This window comes from Chiloscyllium plagiosum, chromosome 11 (assembly GCF_004010195.1).
Source record: "Chiloscyllium plagiosum isolate BGI_BamShark_2017 chromosome 11, ASM401019v2, whole genome shotgun sequence".
NCBI lineage: Eukaryota > Metazoa > Chordata > Chondrichthyes > Orectolobiformes > Hemiscylliidae > Chiloscyllium > Chiloscyllium plagiosum.
Window position 1 is genome coordinate 75,006,293 of NC_057720.1, and position 19,552 is coordinate 75,025,844.

General features: G+C 38.9%; 1 protein-coding gene across 1 annotated transcript in view; it reads left to right on the forward strand.

Moving 5' to 3' along the window:
* The first annotated feature begins 1,631 nt into the window (after positions 1-1,631).
* Positions 1,632-19,552, forward strand: part of uhmk1 (U2AF homology motif (UHM) kinase 1) — a 35,272-nt gene continuing 17,351 nt past the window's right edge. The window contains exons 1-7 of the mRNA XM_043699828.1: positions 1,632-2,124; positions 7,251-7,543; positions 11,044-11,235; positions 13,948-14,042; positions 16,898-16,974; positions 17,609-17,704; positions 18,179-18,267. Of these exons, the coding sequence (XP_043555763.1) occupies positions 1,803-2,124; positions 7,251-7,543; positions 11,044-11,235; positions 13,948-14,042; positions 16,898-16,974; positions 17,609-17,704; positions 18,179-18,267 (1,164 nt within the window). The 5' untranslated portion in view covers positions 1,632-1,802. The remainder of the gene's footprint in view (positions 2,125-7,250; positions 7,544-11,043; positions 11,236-13,947; positions 14,043-16,897; positions 16,975-17,608; positions 17,705-18,178; positions 18,268-19,552) is intronic.

Below are 19,552 nucleotides of genomic sequence, written 5' to 3' on the forward strand. Positions count from 1 at the left end.
ATATTGATGCAAAATATTCATTTAGAATCTCCCCCATTTTCTGTGGCTCCAAACAAAGGCCGCCTTTCTGATCTTTGAGGGGCCCTATTCTCTCCCTAGTTACCATTTTGACTTTAATATATTTGTAAAAACCCTTTGGATTCTCCTTAATTCTATTTGCCAAAGCTATCTCATGTCCCCGTTTTGCCCTCCTGATTTCCCTCTTAAGTATACTCCTAACTTTCTTTATACTCTTCTTAGGATTCACTCGATCTATCCTGTCTATACCTGACATATGCTTCCTTCTTTTTCTTAACCAAACCCTCAATTTGTCTATTCATCCAGCGTTCCCTATACCTACCAGCCTTCCCTTTCACCCTGACAGGAATATACTTTCTCTGGATTCTTGTTATCTCATTTCTGAAGGCTTCCCATTTTCCAGCCGTCCCTTTATCTGCGAACATCTGCCTCCAATCAGCTTTCAAAAGTTCTTGCCTAAAACCATCAAAATTGGCCTTTTTCCAATTTAGAACTTCAACTTTTAGATTTGGTCTATCCTTTACCATCATTATTATAAAACGAATAGAATTATGGTCGCTGGCCCCAAAGTGCTCCCCCACTGACACCTCAGTCACCTGCCCTGCCTTATTTCCCAAGAGTAGGTTAAGTTTTGCACCTTCTCTGGTAGGTACATCCACATACTGAATCAGAAAATTGTCTTGTACACACTTAAGAAATACCTCTCCATCTAAACCTTTAACACTATGGCAGTCCCAGTCAATGTTTGGAAAGTTAAAATCCCCTACCATAACTACCCTATTATTCTCACAGATAACTGAGATCTCCTTACAAGTTTGTTTCTCCTTGAGAGCAATCAGTGAATAGTTTAAAATGCTAATAATGCCGTTGTTGGACAATGTCAAAAAGGAGCAGTGCACCTAAAGCTTGTGTTTCCAAATAAACCTGTTGGATAATAACCTGATGTTGTGTGATTTTAACTAAAAACGCTAACTTAGCCAGAAATATCCCAAACACCAGGGAATAAATAGCTTCCTTCTGCAGTGTAACAATTCTACGAAAAGGAGGGAAACCAATCCACTGTCCTGCCCAATATCTATCCTTCGATCAGCATCTTTCGAACATATCACATTCCTTTTTGTGTGGGAGGGTGGCAGGTAGTCTGCATTTCGTACTTTGCGATGGGACTGCGCTTTAAAGAGAAGAGAACGACCTCGGTCTTGAAAGGCAGTGTTTTGTCTGGGTGACAGGCGCTATGTCAATGTAACGTTGGGTGAGCATGGGCTGTTGAATCTCCCCTTCCCACCCCGCCCCCGCCATTTATCTCTCCACCCTAGAGGCTCCCTGCTTCCATTCCTGACGAAGGGCTTTTGCCCGAAACGTCGATTTTCCTGCTCCTCGGATGCTGCCTGACCTACTGTGCTTTTCCAGCACCGCCTTCTAATCTGGACCCTGTTCAATGGGAAAGATGAAGCCGCGCGCTGTGGGGCGCTGACCTGCAATGTGACTGGCAGCTGGACCATCCAATCAGAACTCAGTGGCTGGGCGGATGACGTCACGCGTTTGTTTACCCGCCGCCTGGGGGCGGGGCGAGGAAGCACTGTCGCGCATGCGCGTGTCCCAGCGGCTGCCCGGGGTGGGGGGGTGAGAGCGAGCCTGTGGCCTTGTTTACAGGCCCGGAGAGGTGGGGGTGGGGAAGGCCGCCTGTCGAGCCGATCTTAGCTGGACCGGGAGCCAGCGGCCGTCCCGCAGCATAACACCGTTAACCATCCCCGACCTCTTCCAACGAACTCTGCTCCAGGCAAATGGCGACCTACGTCGGAGCGAGGCCCCGGGGCCCGAGGCCTAGGCCCCGGCCCCGGCCGCGGTATCATACGGGGGGCGGTTGGTACTCGGAAGAAGAGCGGCTCAGCAGCAACCTGCCGCCGCTTGGCGTCTTCCAGGCGAACGGGCGGCTGTGGCGGGCGCAGCGGTGCCTCGGTAAAGGGTCGTCGGCCGCCGTCTACCGCGTGACATCGGGGGCGGCCCGGGCGGCCGTCAAACAGTTCGTGCACGACACCAAGTCGGACTACGGCTTTTTGACCGAGAGCGGGGTCTTGGAAGACCTGCAGGGCCACAGGAATATCGGTAAGCGGGATCGGGGAAGCTTTGTGCTAGCCTGCGTTCAGGCTGCGCTCAGGCCAGAAACAGCCCTGGGCGCTGTCAGCGTTTGTAAACAATCTCGCCGCATCCCCAGGAACGGGGCCTGTGCTATTCCCCCTTCAGATGCAGCGCTGACTACATTTTGCCACAAGGCTTCGGTGATGGATGGTAGGCCTTAGATAGGCTTTTTTATTTGTGTGTGTTAGATGTGGTATATTGTCAGTTGCCGTGCGTTCACAGCCAAGTTCAGTGAATGATTTGTAAGTTTTGCTGGCAGGTTAACTGTTTCTCTCCGCAGAAGCTGCCTGATTGTTTTTTTTTTGCAATTTTTTTCTTACTTTTGGCAAAACCACCTTAATTGTACTCTAATCAACAAATTCTTGATTCTGCATATGTCCATTGACTAGTGAAGTTAAAAATCACGCAACACCAGGTTATAGTCCAACAGGTTTATTTGGCAGCAGTAGCTTTTGGACTGCTGCTCCGTCATCAAGTCCTTCAACCACCTGATGAAGGAGCAGTACTCTGAAAGCTAGCGCTTCCAAATAAACCTGTTGGACTACAACCTGGTGCTGTGTGATTTTTAATTTTGTACACCCCAGTCTGACACTAGCACCTCCAAATCATGACTGGAGTGAATATCATGTTGGGATTGCTTTGGCTTATGTCTGAGAATGGCAAATTAGTCTTGAGGGCTGAATGACCTATTCTGATGTTTCACTTAATGATTCATACTAAGATTGACTTTTGTGGAATCTTTCACCTTTTCACAGACAGTAAACTGAAGGTAGATGGTATGTGGACTTTGGACTAAGGTACAGGTTCATTTAAGTTTTAGCTGGTACATTATGTGCGTTCGACCTAGTCTTTAATTAGGCAATATAAATGATTTTCATTCTGTTTATTTCCAGCAAATTATAAGGCTGGAATTTCCTTGTTCCAGCTAAATTGAAATTGATACCTCCCACGCTTATCTTGACACCTACAAATATTATAAATGAATGTATATCAAATTGGATTGTGCCCAAATGAAAAAACAAGCAGGGATGCGCCATCATGTTTTTAAATCTCTAAATGCTTATGATGTTGTAATTGTTTCTGATTTGAATTCCTACTTTATGCACTGAGCTCAGCGAGTGTGTTAGCATTTTATTTTATTAAAAGCATTCAGATAATTTGAAAACAAAAGTGCAGATCTTAGTCATGAGAAATGTATCAGTTACCAATTTGGGAAAATCTGATTCCACTGCACCTAACTTTCTAGGCAGCAGTTTATAGCTATTCAAAAGTAGTATAAATTGTAAAAAAACTGTTTGACTATCTTTTTGAAGTGAAACCAAGTTAAACAGGTGTATGATAGATTTTGACCCTGGAAATGAAAATTTCATTGTTTTGTTCTAAATTGCTTACATGCAACCGTATGGCTTTAAAAAAACTGCTTTGAATCTTAAAAGTTAAATCCAAATCTGAGGATGGGCTTCATAAAGTTTGCAGCCAATCTTTAAAAGAAAAACAATTTGCATTTTTACAGTATTCTTCATGCCCTCAGCATTTTATCGTCAATTAAATGTTTTTCGCAATGTAAGAAATGTGGCAATTTAAGAAACAAATGTTGCAAAGAGTAAATGAGATAAGCAGATCTTTTTTAAAGCTGTTGCGAAAATATGGGCCTGAACACTGGGGAGAACTGGTTTCCTATTTGAATAGTGTCATGCAAACTTTCATATCTCTGAGGGGATAAATGAGATATCAGTTTAGTCTATCATCTGAAACCTAGATGTAGGATAAAATTATTTCAGGTTTCAGTCATTCTTACGCAGTATCATTTGAGTATATTTTCAACTAAAAAGGCCTGCATTGCCTCAAAGGATTGTGTAACAATTATATTTAGATGATCTTAACATTCACCCAATTCTGCTGGAAATTAATTTGCCTCATAACATTCTTAATTTCTGCTGTCTCAAATTTTTTGTAGAATTGTGATTTTTCAGTGAAGTGGTGTACAAATTAACCATGTTTATTCTATTTCTGAAGCACTAAAATTGTGCTGTCTAACATGAAAGATTCCCTATAATACTAACTCTACAGTTGGACCATTTGTTCTAATCATCTGTGCATTGTATGGCATTGTGTATTGATGACACAGACAGGATACAGTGCAATGGGGAGAAAGTGAGGACTGCAGATGCTGGAGATCAGAGCTGAAAATGTGTTGCTGGAAAAGCGCAGCAGGTCAGGCAGCATCCAAGGAACAGGAGAATCGACGTTTCGGGCATAAGTCCTTCTTCAGGGATACAGTGCAATGTCTGGAAAAAGCTTTTTTTGTGTTTCCAAAATGTGCTTTGAAATACATCCTTGGTCTCGACTTTAACCACAGTGGTTGAAGTGTCTGGCAGTATTCTCTGAAATAAATTTTCACAATTGCTACATAAAATGCCACTAACAGAATTAAGTTGGCAACTACTGAAAACCTGAGATGAAAACTGGGTTTTTATGCTACCTGGTGAATATGATGGGGCTAAACCGTAAATAGGCATTTAGCAGCATTTCTTTGAAATCTCTCTCAATATTTATAGAAGTCTGGTTCTAGTTCCACATTATTTCACATTTTCCAGTGAAGTCAGGTCCCAGCACCTCCATTTACAACCCATGGACTCTGCATTCTGAATGAAAGGTGCATATCCTTTATTGGTGAATCATATTGAGGAGAACAAGTTACCATCAGGATGTACAGTATAAGCATTGTTATTGTTTGGAGTCTAAGTTCTCACTTTTAATAAGAGTGTTAGTTTAGTTAATCTCAGTCCATAAAACTCAACCCTACTGGTTACTAGCTCCCCATATTTTTATAAACAATTCATGCCAAATTAGCTCTGATTAATACATCAGTTACCATGCTCAATTACATCTCAGGCATTGCTTCAGACCAAGTTAGATGATAACAACTACCTATACCATTGTTACAAAGAATGTTGAAACTGGGTATTCCCACTTAGAATAGCAAATTGACTAAGGACAATTGTGCATAATTCACATGAGTTATGTGAATTGCACTCACATCTTGGAAGCATTGATATGATTTTTAACAAACTTTACTCCCTGTGGGTGTTGTAAATACCTGAAAAACATTAGTTCGGTAAGTTTATTCTTTTGCATGTCACCTACTTGTTCCCTACCTTTCATTACAAGAAAACTGTATACCTGTTATATGTACCATATTCTTTAATAGTCTATGCTAACTACAACAAAATTTGTCCCAAGTGTATAGCAGGACAGCCCAAAAAATGCTTTCATGTGTGCACAATGAATAGGTGGTCATCACCATCGTGTTCACTTACCTAATAAGCAACATGTCTGTAGACAAGTCACACTAACGTTATGTAATTTTTACAGCACAGCTTCTGACCAATTAACCCATTATGTTCATGCCACCTCTGCAAGAGCAGCCACTTTGCTGTTGAGCTTAATAATAGTGTGCTTTTCAATAATGCTCTGTCATCTGACGAGGCTAAATTGGCATTGCTTACAGAATCCAAAAGATGAATGTGCTGAGCCAGGAAGTAGCAATTGAGATTAATAAAAGTGAAAAGGATTGAGAGAAAAAAAGCATGAAGGAAAAAATGATAATTGGACCAAATTTCAGATAATATTTTAGGTTAACAAAAAAAGAAATACAGGCGCAGATTAAAAAAAAGTTACGTGCACGTTATTCCCATAGCAGTAGAGGGTGAGGAGAGCCAGATCCTTGATGTTTTACATGGAATTGATTGTGAGAATAGCAGGCTTCCTGATGAAGGGCTGATGCCCAAAATCTTGATTCTCCTGATCCTCAGATGCTGCCTGAACTGCTGTGCTTTTCCAGCACTACGCACTCAACTCTTGACATCCTGTGTAAATACACATTAAATATTAGGAACAGTAGTTGAGTATTTGGCTTTTGAAGGCTGCTCTGCCTTTTGTGTTCTTAATTCCAGTTTTCTATCTATCTGCAATAATTTTACTTTCTGCTAGGCAAGAGAATCAATCCCTTGCTGCCTTAGAATTAATGACTCCGCCATCACTACCTTCTGAGGCATAGTACATAAATGCTTAAAAGGCCTAAGCAAAATGAATAGGGAGTAAACCAATTAGTCTTTTTCAAGGTGCCACTTTCAAAGAAAGTACGTTTGTTGGTAGGATAACAATGTCATCTGAAAGTTTTTTGAAATGTGATCACTGATGTTATAAAAGCAAGTGGGGTACTAGGATTCAGCAAACAATGAATTAAATGTATGACTAATTATTTTGTTGAGAGGGAATTTGAGAGAGAAATAACAGGAGGATTTCTAAATTACTTTAGGATTGTATATACTTGCCTAGTTTAAGTTTAACATTTGAGAGATGGCCATACAGAATTCCTTGGTTGTGACAGAACTGCAAGCATTAGCAACTGATTCTAGTTGGGAATATATAGGAAAAAGAAGTTCTAAAATACGAGAGGGGGTATGATATGAAGAACCCTTTGTTAGATGAATATATTTAAAGTGAAGTAATCATCTCAATTTAGATTCTTCATAAATTAAATAAGGGTTGTAAGCTAATATCAGTTCTTTCTCATAGGTTTATCTAAGTTAATGCCTCATTGCAGGATAGAAATTTGAGCAGTGCAGATAGGCTATACTGTCAGAGACACTAAACAGCCACCAAAGTGGGGGAATAAACATCTTAATGTATTTTCAAGAGGAGACAGGGAAGTTACCATGGTGTCTTAGCCAACATTCTGCCTTCACATGATGTTACTGACAGGTTAATATGGTATTCAGCTCACTTCCTGATGCACATTGACTGTAGAGGTTTTCAACAAAACTGAAATGGTTTGAGATGGTCATTTATACAAAATCCATTGTTAGCAAACATTATCCCAAATTGTCGTAGTAACAGGTCTTCTAGGTTGAGTAGATTTAAAAATACTGTGCTTGAAATGATCACCAGACAATGTACAAATACTTTCCTATGTTCCCTGTTGTTACAAAAGAGTAGTTGCAGCTAATAGTTAGTAGACACCAACAAGCTCTAATCACATTTCTTATTGCTCTGTGTTTTAATTTTTATTTTATGCTTTTTGCTTCCAGTGACTTTATATGGGAGATTTTCCAACATGTCCTACACAAACCAACGTTGTAACTGCATTTTGCTGGAATTGTTGGATGTCAGTGTCTCAGAGCTGCTGCTACACTCCATTAATCGAGGCCATTCAATGTGGATGATCCAGCACTGTGCACGGGATGTACTCAATGCATTAGCTTTTATTCACCGAGAGGGTTACGTGCATGCAGATCTCAAACCATGTAATATACTGTGGAGTGCGGAGGATGAGTGCTTTAAACTCATTGACTTTGGCCTCAGTTTCCAAGAAGGCAATCAGGTAACTTGTGAAACAAGATCCATTAATATCGGAGCGGAGTTTCAGAAGTACAGCACGGAAACAGACCCTTCAGTCCTATTCGTCCATGCAGACCAGATATCCTAAATAAATAGTCCCATTTGCTAGCACTTTGCCCAGATCCGTCTAAACCCTTCCTATTCATATACCCATCCAGATGACTTTTAAATGTTGCAATTGTACCAGCTTCTACCACTTCCTCTGGCAGCTCATTCCATACACGCACCATCCTCTGTGTGAAAATGTTGTCCTTTAGGTCCCTTTTTTAAACTTTCCCCTCTCACCCTAAACCTATGCCCTCTAGTTCTGGACTCCCCCCCCCCCCCCCCCCACCCCAGGGAAAAAGACTTTCTAATTTACCCTATTCATGCCCCTCATGAGAATGTATGCTAAAACACAAGATTAAAAAAGTCTTGCTCAGTGCTATTAATGTATCTGGACTCAGTTAAGTTTTCACACTGAGCTGGGAGGTTTGTTTTCAGCTGTTTCGTCACCACGCCATGTGGCATCATTAGTGAGCTGCTGGTGAAGCGTTGGTGTTCTGTTCCGCTTTCTATTTGTGTGTCTTGGTCAGATAAGGTGGGTAATGTCATTTCCAGTTCTTTTTCTCAGACGTTGGTAAATGGGGTCCAAATTGATGTGTTTATTGATGACATTCCAGTTTGAATGCCAGGCCTCTAGGAATTCCCATGCGTGTCTTTGTTTAGCCTGCCCTAGGATAGATGTGTTGTCCCAGTCAAAGTCCTGCAGATCAGCGTTTTCAGGAAAGCGACACACACAGACCAGAGACTTAACTATAGAAGCAATCATCCCGACCCACAAACGGTACAGCATCAGCATGTTATTTAAATGGGCCACAACACTGCAGCACCCAGGAATTACGAGCAGCAGAAGAAAAATACTCATAGCATATTCAGGAACAACGGGTACTTGATAAACCCAGTCCACCGATTCTTAAACACCAAACCCAAACAAGTAGACACACTATGCCCAGAAATCCTAGTTACACTACCATACATAAAAGACATTTTGGAGATGACAACCAGACTACTCTGATCCCTTGGCATCATGGTAGCCCACAAACCTACCAACACACGGAAACAGCTACTGATGAACCTAAAGGATCCTATACCAACAACCGGAAAAACTAATGTCATTTACAAAATACTGTGCAAGGACTGTAACAAACACTACATCAAACAGACAGGCAGAAAACTATACACCAGGATACACAAACACCAACTAGCCACCAAAACATATGACCCACTATCACTAGTATCCTTACATACAGATGAAGAAGGACACCACTTCAACTGGGACAGCGTATCCATCCTAGGTCAGGCTAAACAGAGACACACATGGGAATTCCTAAAGACCTGGCATTCAAACCAGAACTCCAATAAACACATCAATTTTGACCCTATTTACCAATCTTTAAGAAAAAGGACCAGAAATGATATCACCCACCTTAACAGACACGTAAATAGAAAACAGGACAGAACACTAGCACTTCACTGGAGGTTCACTGATGGTGCTGAAAAATGTGTTGCTGGAAAAGCGCAGCAGGTCAGGCAGCATCCAAGGAGCAGGAGAATCGATGTTTCGGGCAAAAGCCCTTCTTCAGGAATCATTCCTGAAGAAGGGCTTATGCCCGAAACGTCGATTCTCCTCCTTGGATGCTGCCTGACCTGCTGCGCTTTTCCAGCAACACATTTTTCAGCTCTGATCTCCAGCATCTGCAGTCCTCACTTTCTCCTAGTTCACTGATGTTACCTAGCATGGTGATGAAAAGTCTGAGAACAAACCTTCCAGCTCAGTGAGCAAACTTACAACCTGAACCACAAATCTCAAAAATAGCATGTAACCAGAGTGATTAAACATAGGTGTGTTCATTTCAATCCAGTTCCTGTTTTTTTTCCCAGAGAAGTTCACCCTATCCATCATTTCTTCCTCTACAGTATGTTGAGCTGCAGAAACGTACTGGCAGGATGTCAGGGAATGTGTTACTGTGCTTATCATCACTTCGAAACTGCCAAGATTTCTGCAGGTTAATGATTCATGAAACCAAATTTCTAGAATTGCATTGAAATACAAAGCTTTATAGTTCCCATAGCTGCTTAAGTCATATAGAATTCAGCAATCACTTGCAGTTGTAAATAAGTATTCACTATGATTTTAGCACTTTGTAGTGGTGTAAATAACAAGTTAGAAAACCTAGTGGTATTGGGAGCTGGCAATTCAGAGGGCACAGTATTATGTTGACCAACTGACAGCAACAAGATTTATTGTTCATGATATTCCATGAAGCATAATGGTTTCAATTGATTGTTGTGTTAATCATTTGTATAATTATCTCCTTTGAAAATGGACATCTGTGTGAATGAAATGGTGCCTATGAACAATTTGAATTCTGCTAACCAGATATTTAAGTCTGGAGGAAACTTGCAAATCAACAATGCAACAGTGAGAGATAATGTATTCTCCAAGTAAAATTGTAACACTATATGCAAACGGTTTAAACTTTAACTGATGGATACCTTCGTACAGCATGGATGCAGACCTTCGGTCCAACTCATCCATGCCAACCTAGTTTCCTGAAACTAAATTAGCTCCATTTTCATGCATATGACCCGTATCCTTCTAAACCTTTCGAATTCATGCCCATATGTCTTTTAAATGTTGTAACTGCGTGTATCTACCACATCCTCTGGCAATTCATTCCACGTATGTGCGAGAAAGGAACCAAAATCACCAAAACGGATTATTTCATTGTGATATTGTTTGAGTGAGCTTGCTGAGTGCCAATTGGCTGCAGTGCTTCCTACATTACAACAGTGACCACACTTCCAAAGTATTCATTAGCTGGAACGCACATTATGATGTTATAAAAGCTGCTATCAAGTACCAATCTTTCTTGTACTTCACCCTCTATCCACTTCACTCAAAGCATATATTCCCTTCTTTATCCTTAATTCTGAATGTGACAAGGAAACATTTTGGAATTTTTAAAATGTCCAAATCTTCTTGCCTCATGGATAGAATTACAGCAAACATGAACTCATCCTTGTCCTTTAGTAAACAGTATGTGAGCTACCATTCACATTCCTGAAAAACTAAGTGACATTATTTCCAGTTAAATGATGAAAATCTGATCCCACCCTCCCTTCCACTCTGTGGTGATAGTGTCATATTGTTGTATGATTAATTACTTGGCATTAAATATTTGGCATATAAACAGTTAATTTCATGGGAAATATGTTTTTTCTTAAAACCCTTCAGTACTACCTGCATTTACTTGGCAGCCTAATGTCTAACAGAAGCCCCATGATGATTCATAGAAACATTATCAAAACATAGAAACCCAATAGGTTGTGTAAAAGGTTGTTTGAAATCATCTGTTTAACCCTTTTGAGACTAGAATGACTACATTCACTTGAATGTACTTTTAAGATGGTTCTTCATTCTTTGTCCACACTATACAGGATGTAAAATATATTCAGACAGATGGTTATAGATCTCCTGAAGCGGAGCTACATAACATGCTAGCACAGATGGGCATGGAAAGCAACACAGAATGTACAACTGCAGTTGATATCTGGAGCCTTGGAATAATTTTGCTGGAGATGTTCTCGGGAATAAAACTGAAAGAGACTATCAAATCTCCACAGTGGAAGGTGAGAATCAAACCATTTATTGTACAATATCTAGGCAATAGCAGTTTTACAGTCTGTATTAAACGATCTGTATAACACAAATTTGAAATGGAAGTGCTTTATATCCGTTCAGAAATTGACATTTTATATAAACCAGCAAAGGCCAATTGGACCAATTGTCTGAGTTCTGTGCTGTAAGTTTTATGTAATCTATCTTCTCATCATATAGTCAGTTTATAAAGCAATGTTCATAGTGATTGAGAATTTAGGGATGAGAGAAGAAAGGAAGCACCATTTCATTTTCCTTCAGCTTCATATGGTTACCAAATTTGTGCAAATAGCCACAAATTTACAGATGGAGTATAACCCACGTATTGTGATGGACAATGGATGTTTAAAAAGCTTCTATGTTGTTAGCTGGCTGACTGATTCCAGTGGTCGCTTTCAAAATACATACAGTTTTCTTCAATAGTTGACTACACTGATCTAATATTGGGTGGGCACAAAATGTACATTAAATAATTGTGAAAATTAGCCTGTCACACACCAGGAAATAAATTAGCTTTACCTTATTGCTTTCCCAGCACAGTGGCTCAGTGGTTAGCAGGGTCCCAGGTTCTATTCTAGCCTCAGGTGACTGTCTGTGTGGAGTTTGCACATTCTCCTCGTGCCTGTGTGGGTTTTCTCCGGGTGCTCTGGTTTCCTCCCACATTCCAAAGATGTGCAGGTCAGGTGAATTGGTCACGCTAAACTTAGATGCATTAGTCAGAGGGAAATGGGTCTGGGTGGGTTACTCTTCGGAGGGTCGATGTGGACTGGCTAGGCTGAAGGGCCTGTTTCCACACTGTAGGGAATCTAATAATTAATCTAAAATTAAAATTATGCAAGACCTTTAAGCAATCCATTTTCTGATCGAAATAAAATATTTTATATGTGTGTATTTTTGCTTAAGCAAAATACATCTTTGTTTACAGTTTATTGTACATCCAGAAATTTGTAACCAATCAAAACTGCAGAATTAAAATTTGAGATCCCAGGCTGAAGTAGAGCAGAGCACTCAAGACTCCACTGACTGCAGTTACTTTATCCAAATTCAGTTCCATTTTAAAATTAGAGATCTATAAAATTGTGACAGGGATCCAAGCATGGATCTCATTCTCCCAGTGTTGCATCATGGGCCACCTTTCCTCCCGTCAAGATAATAGTCAGATATTGTGGTAGTAATAGGGCTGGGATTGTTGACTTTTGCCTCCATGATTCTCCTGAAACTGACAGCAAAGTCTGGAGTCCACATGTCTAGTGTTAAATATAGAAATGTAGAAGTTGTCAGTGATATAGTGATTCTGCAGTGGGTGTACTGTTTATGTCCCAAGAATCCAACTATTCAAAATCATTGAACTGACTAAAATCTTCCCATTTGTGCTATGCTGTCATGATATCAATGCTTGTTCAGTGAGATGTATTCTGGTGGTAACATAAATCTATAATTGGTTAAAAGTTTGTAAACAGACATGAAAAGCCTCACTGCCTCTATAAAACAAAATTTATTTGTATTTCAAATCTCTCCATTATGATAAACTTCAGGTTTGAATTTTAAGTTTATGCTATTTCAGTTGCTTGTTAATCCCATATATATTTGCACTAAATTTTTTTTGCTCTATTTAAAGTTTTTTGCTCTATTTAATTAAAAATTACTTGCTAATTTGCAGTTTGAGCAACTGAGTCGGGAATTGAACCCGGGTCTCTGGCACTGTGAGGCAGCAGTGCTAACCACTGTGCCACCGTGCCGCCCAAAATTTCAGTTGCTTGTTAATCCCATATATATTTGCACTAAATTTTTTTTGCTCTATTTAATTAAAAATTACTTGCTAATTTGCAGTTTGAGCAAAAGGAAATCTTTTCGTTTGGCTGCTTATCCTGCTGCTGGATATGTGAAAATCCTTTGAGTTAGCAATAATGATTACTCGGTTTTTGTCCGTTTTGAAGCTGACTGAAATCCAAGCCATTTGTACCACCTCAGCAGTAAAATCTTTTCTTGGTTAATCCTGAATTAATGTTACAGTAATGAGATGATACAAAGTTTGTATGACAAAATTGTAACAAACTCATTCCAATTTTTGAACTCCACGTCACCGAAGTGAGAACTGAAATTTCAGAAGGAATTTTTTAAAAGTCACTGGCGCAATGAACCTCTTAGTAGCTTGTTAGAACTGCATTGGCACAAGTGTTAGGGTCGTTAAACTACCCATCCCTTCAGGTTAGAAATGATATTAGAAGTTTCATTCCTCTTAATTTGCTGTTCTTACAATGTTGTCTGAAGAATGTAAGGCAAAAAACTCAGACAAAATGTCTTTTCTCAGTAATACTCAAGTTCCATGCAATCAAATATCCTGATGTTCAAACTTTAACATGACGGTTTCACAATTACAGTTTTAGACTGAAAAGTTAACCTTTTGTATTAACATTTCATGCCATATTGTGACAGGGTTTGTAATAGGATTGTTCAAAATTTATTTCTGCCTTTGTTGTGTATTTTCTGTAAGCTCATTCAATTTTGCCTTTTCTGTAAAAACAATTATATTCCCAATTGGCTATCAACCCAAACTATGGGGCCATAACACCAGAAAAAAAACTCTTCCACAATCTTTCTAAGATTAATAATCTAATTGCACCATTTTGATTACATTTGGGACTTTTGCTATGATCTAAATGTTTCCATTTTATTCTATCTAGGCAAACAGTTCTGCCATCATCGATTCCATTTTTGCAAGTAAAGATATGGTATACTCGGCTATCCCAGTTTATCACCTCAGAGATGTTATCAAAAGGTTAATTATACTTATTAAGCATCTTGAACATTACAATTTTTTTCTGAAAATTGGTTAATATTTCTTTACTCTCCACAGGCACATACATGCATATGCATTTATCAAAGTTGTTTGAGAACTGGGATTGTTAGGTGTATGAGTGGAAAAGGGAGGCATGTAAGCTTTTAAGCTTCATAGAACTACTACTGATGTTTGTTTAGCCAGAGTGTTAATTTTCGCAGGCATTCACAGTGGGCAAGAAAATGCATCTTTTTAAGTAGCCTGTTCATTAAACATCCCAATGCTTCACAAATATTTGAAGTGCAGCAATTTGTTGATAATTAGGTATGCAGCAACATCTCATAAATGAGGGAGAGCAACATTAATGTAAAAAAAATGCTCACTGTTGATTTTATCCAAAATAAAGCTATTGCTCTTGAAAAAAACCTGTATGCAAAGTGAAACTCCCAATAGAATTGCAATTACTCTTTTTTTTATTGTTGTGTGTCAGCCTAGATTACATGCTCACTAAACCTGGGGTAGGTCTATAACCTAGAACTTAACACTCTGTTAACAGTGCTAGTGTTGACACCCTTAGTGCATCTTAAATTGACTTAAGTTATTTCAGATACAATAAGTACTTGAAGTGAAGTTATTGTTTGTGAATATTACATTTATAATTAAATCATAATTTAATGAAGAAAAGGAAGAATTTATATTGTAAGGACTCTGACTCAATAACATATGTCGAAATGCATAACGTACCATTAAAATCTAAGCACATTGCTTCAGGAATGTAGCCAACATTTGCAGGACTGTCAAAGCAGACATGTTACAAAAGTGATGTTTAAGTTGTGAACCTACCAGATGTTTAAATGTTCTCTTGGGTTCAGCAGTACTTGACACTCCAGTGATGGGCCTGGACTACAATAGTCTAGAACTCATTGTACCATAGGACATCTCTGACGAGTATTGATAGGTCCTTTTGAAATTGAACTGGACATTGTATCCCTTATGAGTCCTTACTCTGCTATTTCAGTCCTGCTGAAGACAGACTGAAACTAAACATTGGTCAGACAAGTCTTGATATGAAAAGTTAAACTAACTTAACAGATAGGAGGCAAACAAAAGCCAAAGCCCACTGCATAAAATTTATCTTGTTCAAAATTAATATATAGTGAGCTGTATGTCTAGTCTTGTCAGGAGCCTAACTTGTTATTTTTGGTTTCACTTCTGAGTAACTTCGAATTGTAAAGTCTACTTTTTAACTATCCTCTCCATGCTTTTGGCTTGTAACTGATTGATTGTCTCATTTAAAAAATCTGTATAGCTGCTCCGGAACATGGACTTTCCATTTGAGTTGGACTAATCACAGGCACAATGTGACACCTTTCACTTGCAGGGGTTTAAATGTAACTGTTATGACCAGCGCTGGAAGAGCTGTTGCTCTTGTCCCATAACTCATGGATCACAATGTAATATAAAAATATTTTTCTCAGCTACGAAAATGCTTAATTAAAGACCTTATCTACATCAAGGTTTAATAAAAAGATCGCTCAATCATGTTAATTTACACAATTTTTTTTATTCAGAACAATACTTAGTCAATGAAGATGCAGACTGGCTAATGTACAGTCACATATATGCACATGCATTTATCTAAGTTACTTGAGTACAGGAATTGTTAGGTATATGAGTGGGAAAAGGAATGTGTAAGTATATATATGTAACCCTCTTAAAGATAATGTCGCCACAGTCTCAGAGGACCATAGGGCTACTCTTTCATTAAAGAAAGAAAAGCGCTGGTGAGCTTAACCTGAACAGCAGGACATCTCAGGCAAGGCGTGAGATTGAGAAGTCGGACTTTCGTAGTAACCTCAGCAGGAGGATGCAAACAGCAGGAATTGACCATGTGCTGTTTGCGTCATTCTGCATTGCTGTAAATAACCCAAAAACGTGCTCTGACATACAAGGTAAAGAATAACATTTTTCTTGCAAAGTTTGGCTTTCTGAAAAACTCTTTAGCTGATGGATTTTACTGCTCAATGAGAGAAAAGGTCCGATGTTTTATGTTCATGTCTTTCACTCCAATGGTCTGTTACTTAAGGACAGGTCACTAAACATGTGCATCTGCCACTGAAATCCTTGTTCAGGAAATACAATATTGAGAAGTTCTTTCAGTAATGTTTCTGGAAGAACAAATAGCTTTTATCCTAAATTCTCAAGTATTTTTTTGTTCAGCAAGACGAGAGCAGTTGAGTAGGCCCTACTTCCACATTTTCTTTTCTCCCAACTGAAGATCAGAACAAACCCCAAGCATCTCCCAGCAGATGGCCTCCAACAACCAGGCATTATCATGGAAAACGCGTTTTTAAAAATCTCCATGTCCATAATGAACTCTGTGACTTCTTAAAGAAACCAATTCAAAATTCTCCACAAAACTTGAAGTTGATAAATTTTTCCACAGTCCTTCAAAACACGTCTTCAAATTAAATATGGAATGTCTTCATAATCAACAGTCATTTAATTGAAGCAGGCTTACTAATGAAATCCCAAGTTGTGATGGTTTGCATAAATAGTCATAAGTAGTTTTTATTTTTACATATTAGGAATAAATCAGTATTAGATCTGTTTTAATCTTAATGGAATGCTGTGTTTCAATATGGCAAGTATAGTAGCAATTAAGTTGTAGTACAGAAATTATTTCTATTACATTAGCAGAAATCGAAAGTGATATAAAAAAATTAAAAGTACATCACTGTGAATACAAGAAAATGATGGCTTACGCTAATTAATTTTTTAAAAAGTCTATTAAATTATGTACTCTGTTTATATATTTGACAGTTTTTTTGCTCCTTCCAATATTTAAATTATAGTATGCTTCATGATGATCCAGCACACAGAACTACAGCAGAACATGCTTTATACAACCCTTTCTTCAGCATTCCCTTTGGTAAGTTCAGTGTTCTACGTTTCATATTTTTTTTTGAGTCCAAAATCCAGAATTTTACAATTTTATACACAGATGTGTAATGACAGTTTACGTGTAACATGAATAAATTGTGAATTGTGTTGGAGCCATGAAACTTGGAGATCTGATCTTTATGTACCTTGTATTTTTATACATTGTTGGCATTGATGAACATATTGGAGAATAGTGGTAGAGTGAAGGAGAGAGACCTGTTTCTCGTTACAGATGTTTGAAATGTCTTTGGTTCTATCTATGCTGCAGATTATGCCTGGTGCACATTAAGTAAAATTTCTACCTCCAGTCTTTATAACATATGCAACATGCATCAACGCATTATTGCAAAACTAAAATATGCAAATCTCTGCTTCCCACTGCTCAGTAAAAATGGACATTAGTGTGCTTTGCAAAACTTCACTGGTGTTTGAGACCGCTTTGTCTTGCCCTTTTTCATTTGGGAAGAATCTTCGGACAAAATTTCATAACCAATTCTCAATATTGTTTAGTTGTAGTATAATGCCTTATTGTTGGGGAAAAAAATGAACTTTTTCTTTTATATTTTTAATTTACATTGAAATAGCTAAAATGAAGTGCTCACTATGTTAATTTTTACTATTAGCACCTCATATTGAAGATTTGGTTATGCTTCCAACACCAGTGCTGAGACTACTCAATGTTATTGATGATAGCCATCTTCAGTGTGAAGAATATGAAGGTCAGTTGGTGTTACTTTTTCTACTTACATCAGATATTTTCAAAACAAGTATGTTGCCTGGAAAGAAATAAGCTTTGACTTGGTCAGCTTGAATGGGGGCATCATGGTGGCTTATTGGTTAGCACTGCTGCCTCTCAGCACCAGGGACCCAGGTGTGATTCCACCCTGTGGCGACAATCTGTGGCTGCATGGGTTTCCTGCTGGTGCTCCACAGTCCATAGACGTGCAGATTATGTGGAATGGCCATGCAGACTTGCCCATGGTATCCAGGGATGTACAGGCTTGGTGGTTTACCATGGGAAATGCAGGGTTACAAGGTTAGGGTGAGGAGTTGTGTTTGGGTGGGATGCTCTTCAGAGGCTCAGTGTGGACTCGATGAACTGAATGATCTGCTTCCATTCTATGAATGCTTATTGTCTTTTTACATTGCTATATTTGAATTTAATTTAAAACTCAGCTTTCTTTTCCAAACAGATGTTGTGGAAGATGTGAGGGAAGAATGCCAGAAGTTTGGACCAGTTATGTCTCTGCTTGTCCCAAAGGACAATCCTGGTAAAGGCCAGGTAAATATTTCCCCGATGCTTATCTGTTTCATCTGTTTTCAAGATTTGGAAGTGCCGGTGTTGGACTGGGGTTCACAAAGGTAAAAATCATTCAACACCAGATTATAGTCTAGCAGGTTTATTTGGAATCACTGGCTTTCGGAGTTCTGCTCCTTCATCAGGTGGTTGCTCCTTCACCAACCACCTGATGAAGGAGCAGCGCTCTGAAAGCTAGTGCTTCCAAATAAACCTGTTGGACTATGACTTGGCGTTGAGTGATTTTTAACTCTATTTTCAAAGTACTGTAGTGTTATTCCTTGGAGGAAAATGTAATCTCAATGAATGAATAGTGTGAGCCAGAGTCAGAATGAAAGCAGCACAGATAGGATGGAGGACTGTGGCACCTTTCACAGTCACGTGTTCCAGTGTATTTTTGTGTTATAGGTTTTGCAGCAGCCAGTTTGCAAACAGCAACTTTTCAATTGCAGTTACAATGACCAGAGAATCTGGTTTTCTGATATTACTTGAGGGATAGGTTTTGACAAGGATATACGTCTACCTGAGTGGGCAAATCAGATCTCTGTTTAACTCCTCATTCAAAAGTCTGTATCTGAGAGTGTAGCACTTCCTTGGTACTGCATTGGAGTATTGATGTTACATTCAAGCCCTGGAATGGGAGTTGAACCCACAGCCTGTGACACTGAGGCAACTGAGTCACAGTTGTCACATAATTGTCTAAAGGTGTATATTGAACAAACTTTAGCAGTTTTCCCTTTCCCCCGATACTTGCCATATGTTCAGGCAAATGACTGGTTAAATTTTGCTGATGAACTGAATCATTGAGATTTCACATTTGGTTTTTTTTATTTCACTCCTCAATTAACTCCTCTTTATCAGATTTAGCAGTTTTGAATTCTGTTTCCTCATGTATTCTTATGTTAATCAAGTTCACTTTAGAATTAAATATTCAAAAATTAGACCTTTCAAAGCTTCAGTCTAAAATGTAAATGTGCATTTTCTTTTTACTGTCATCCTGACCTCCGTCATCTTCAAAAAGGTCTACAGTGTTTTAGACATAGTCTTCAGCCAATTTGATTCACTCCAAATGGTATCAAGAAATGTCCCAACGCACTAATTTTAGCAATTTTAGACTTGTCCTTGAAATCCAGCAGTGCCCCCAACCAAGCAATTCCAGTATGTAGGAACTTCGACTCTATACTAAACCATAAACTATACTTAACATTTCACTAGTTGAGGTGTGCATGATGTACCATTTCAACATAGACTTACAAGGATGTTGACAGGG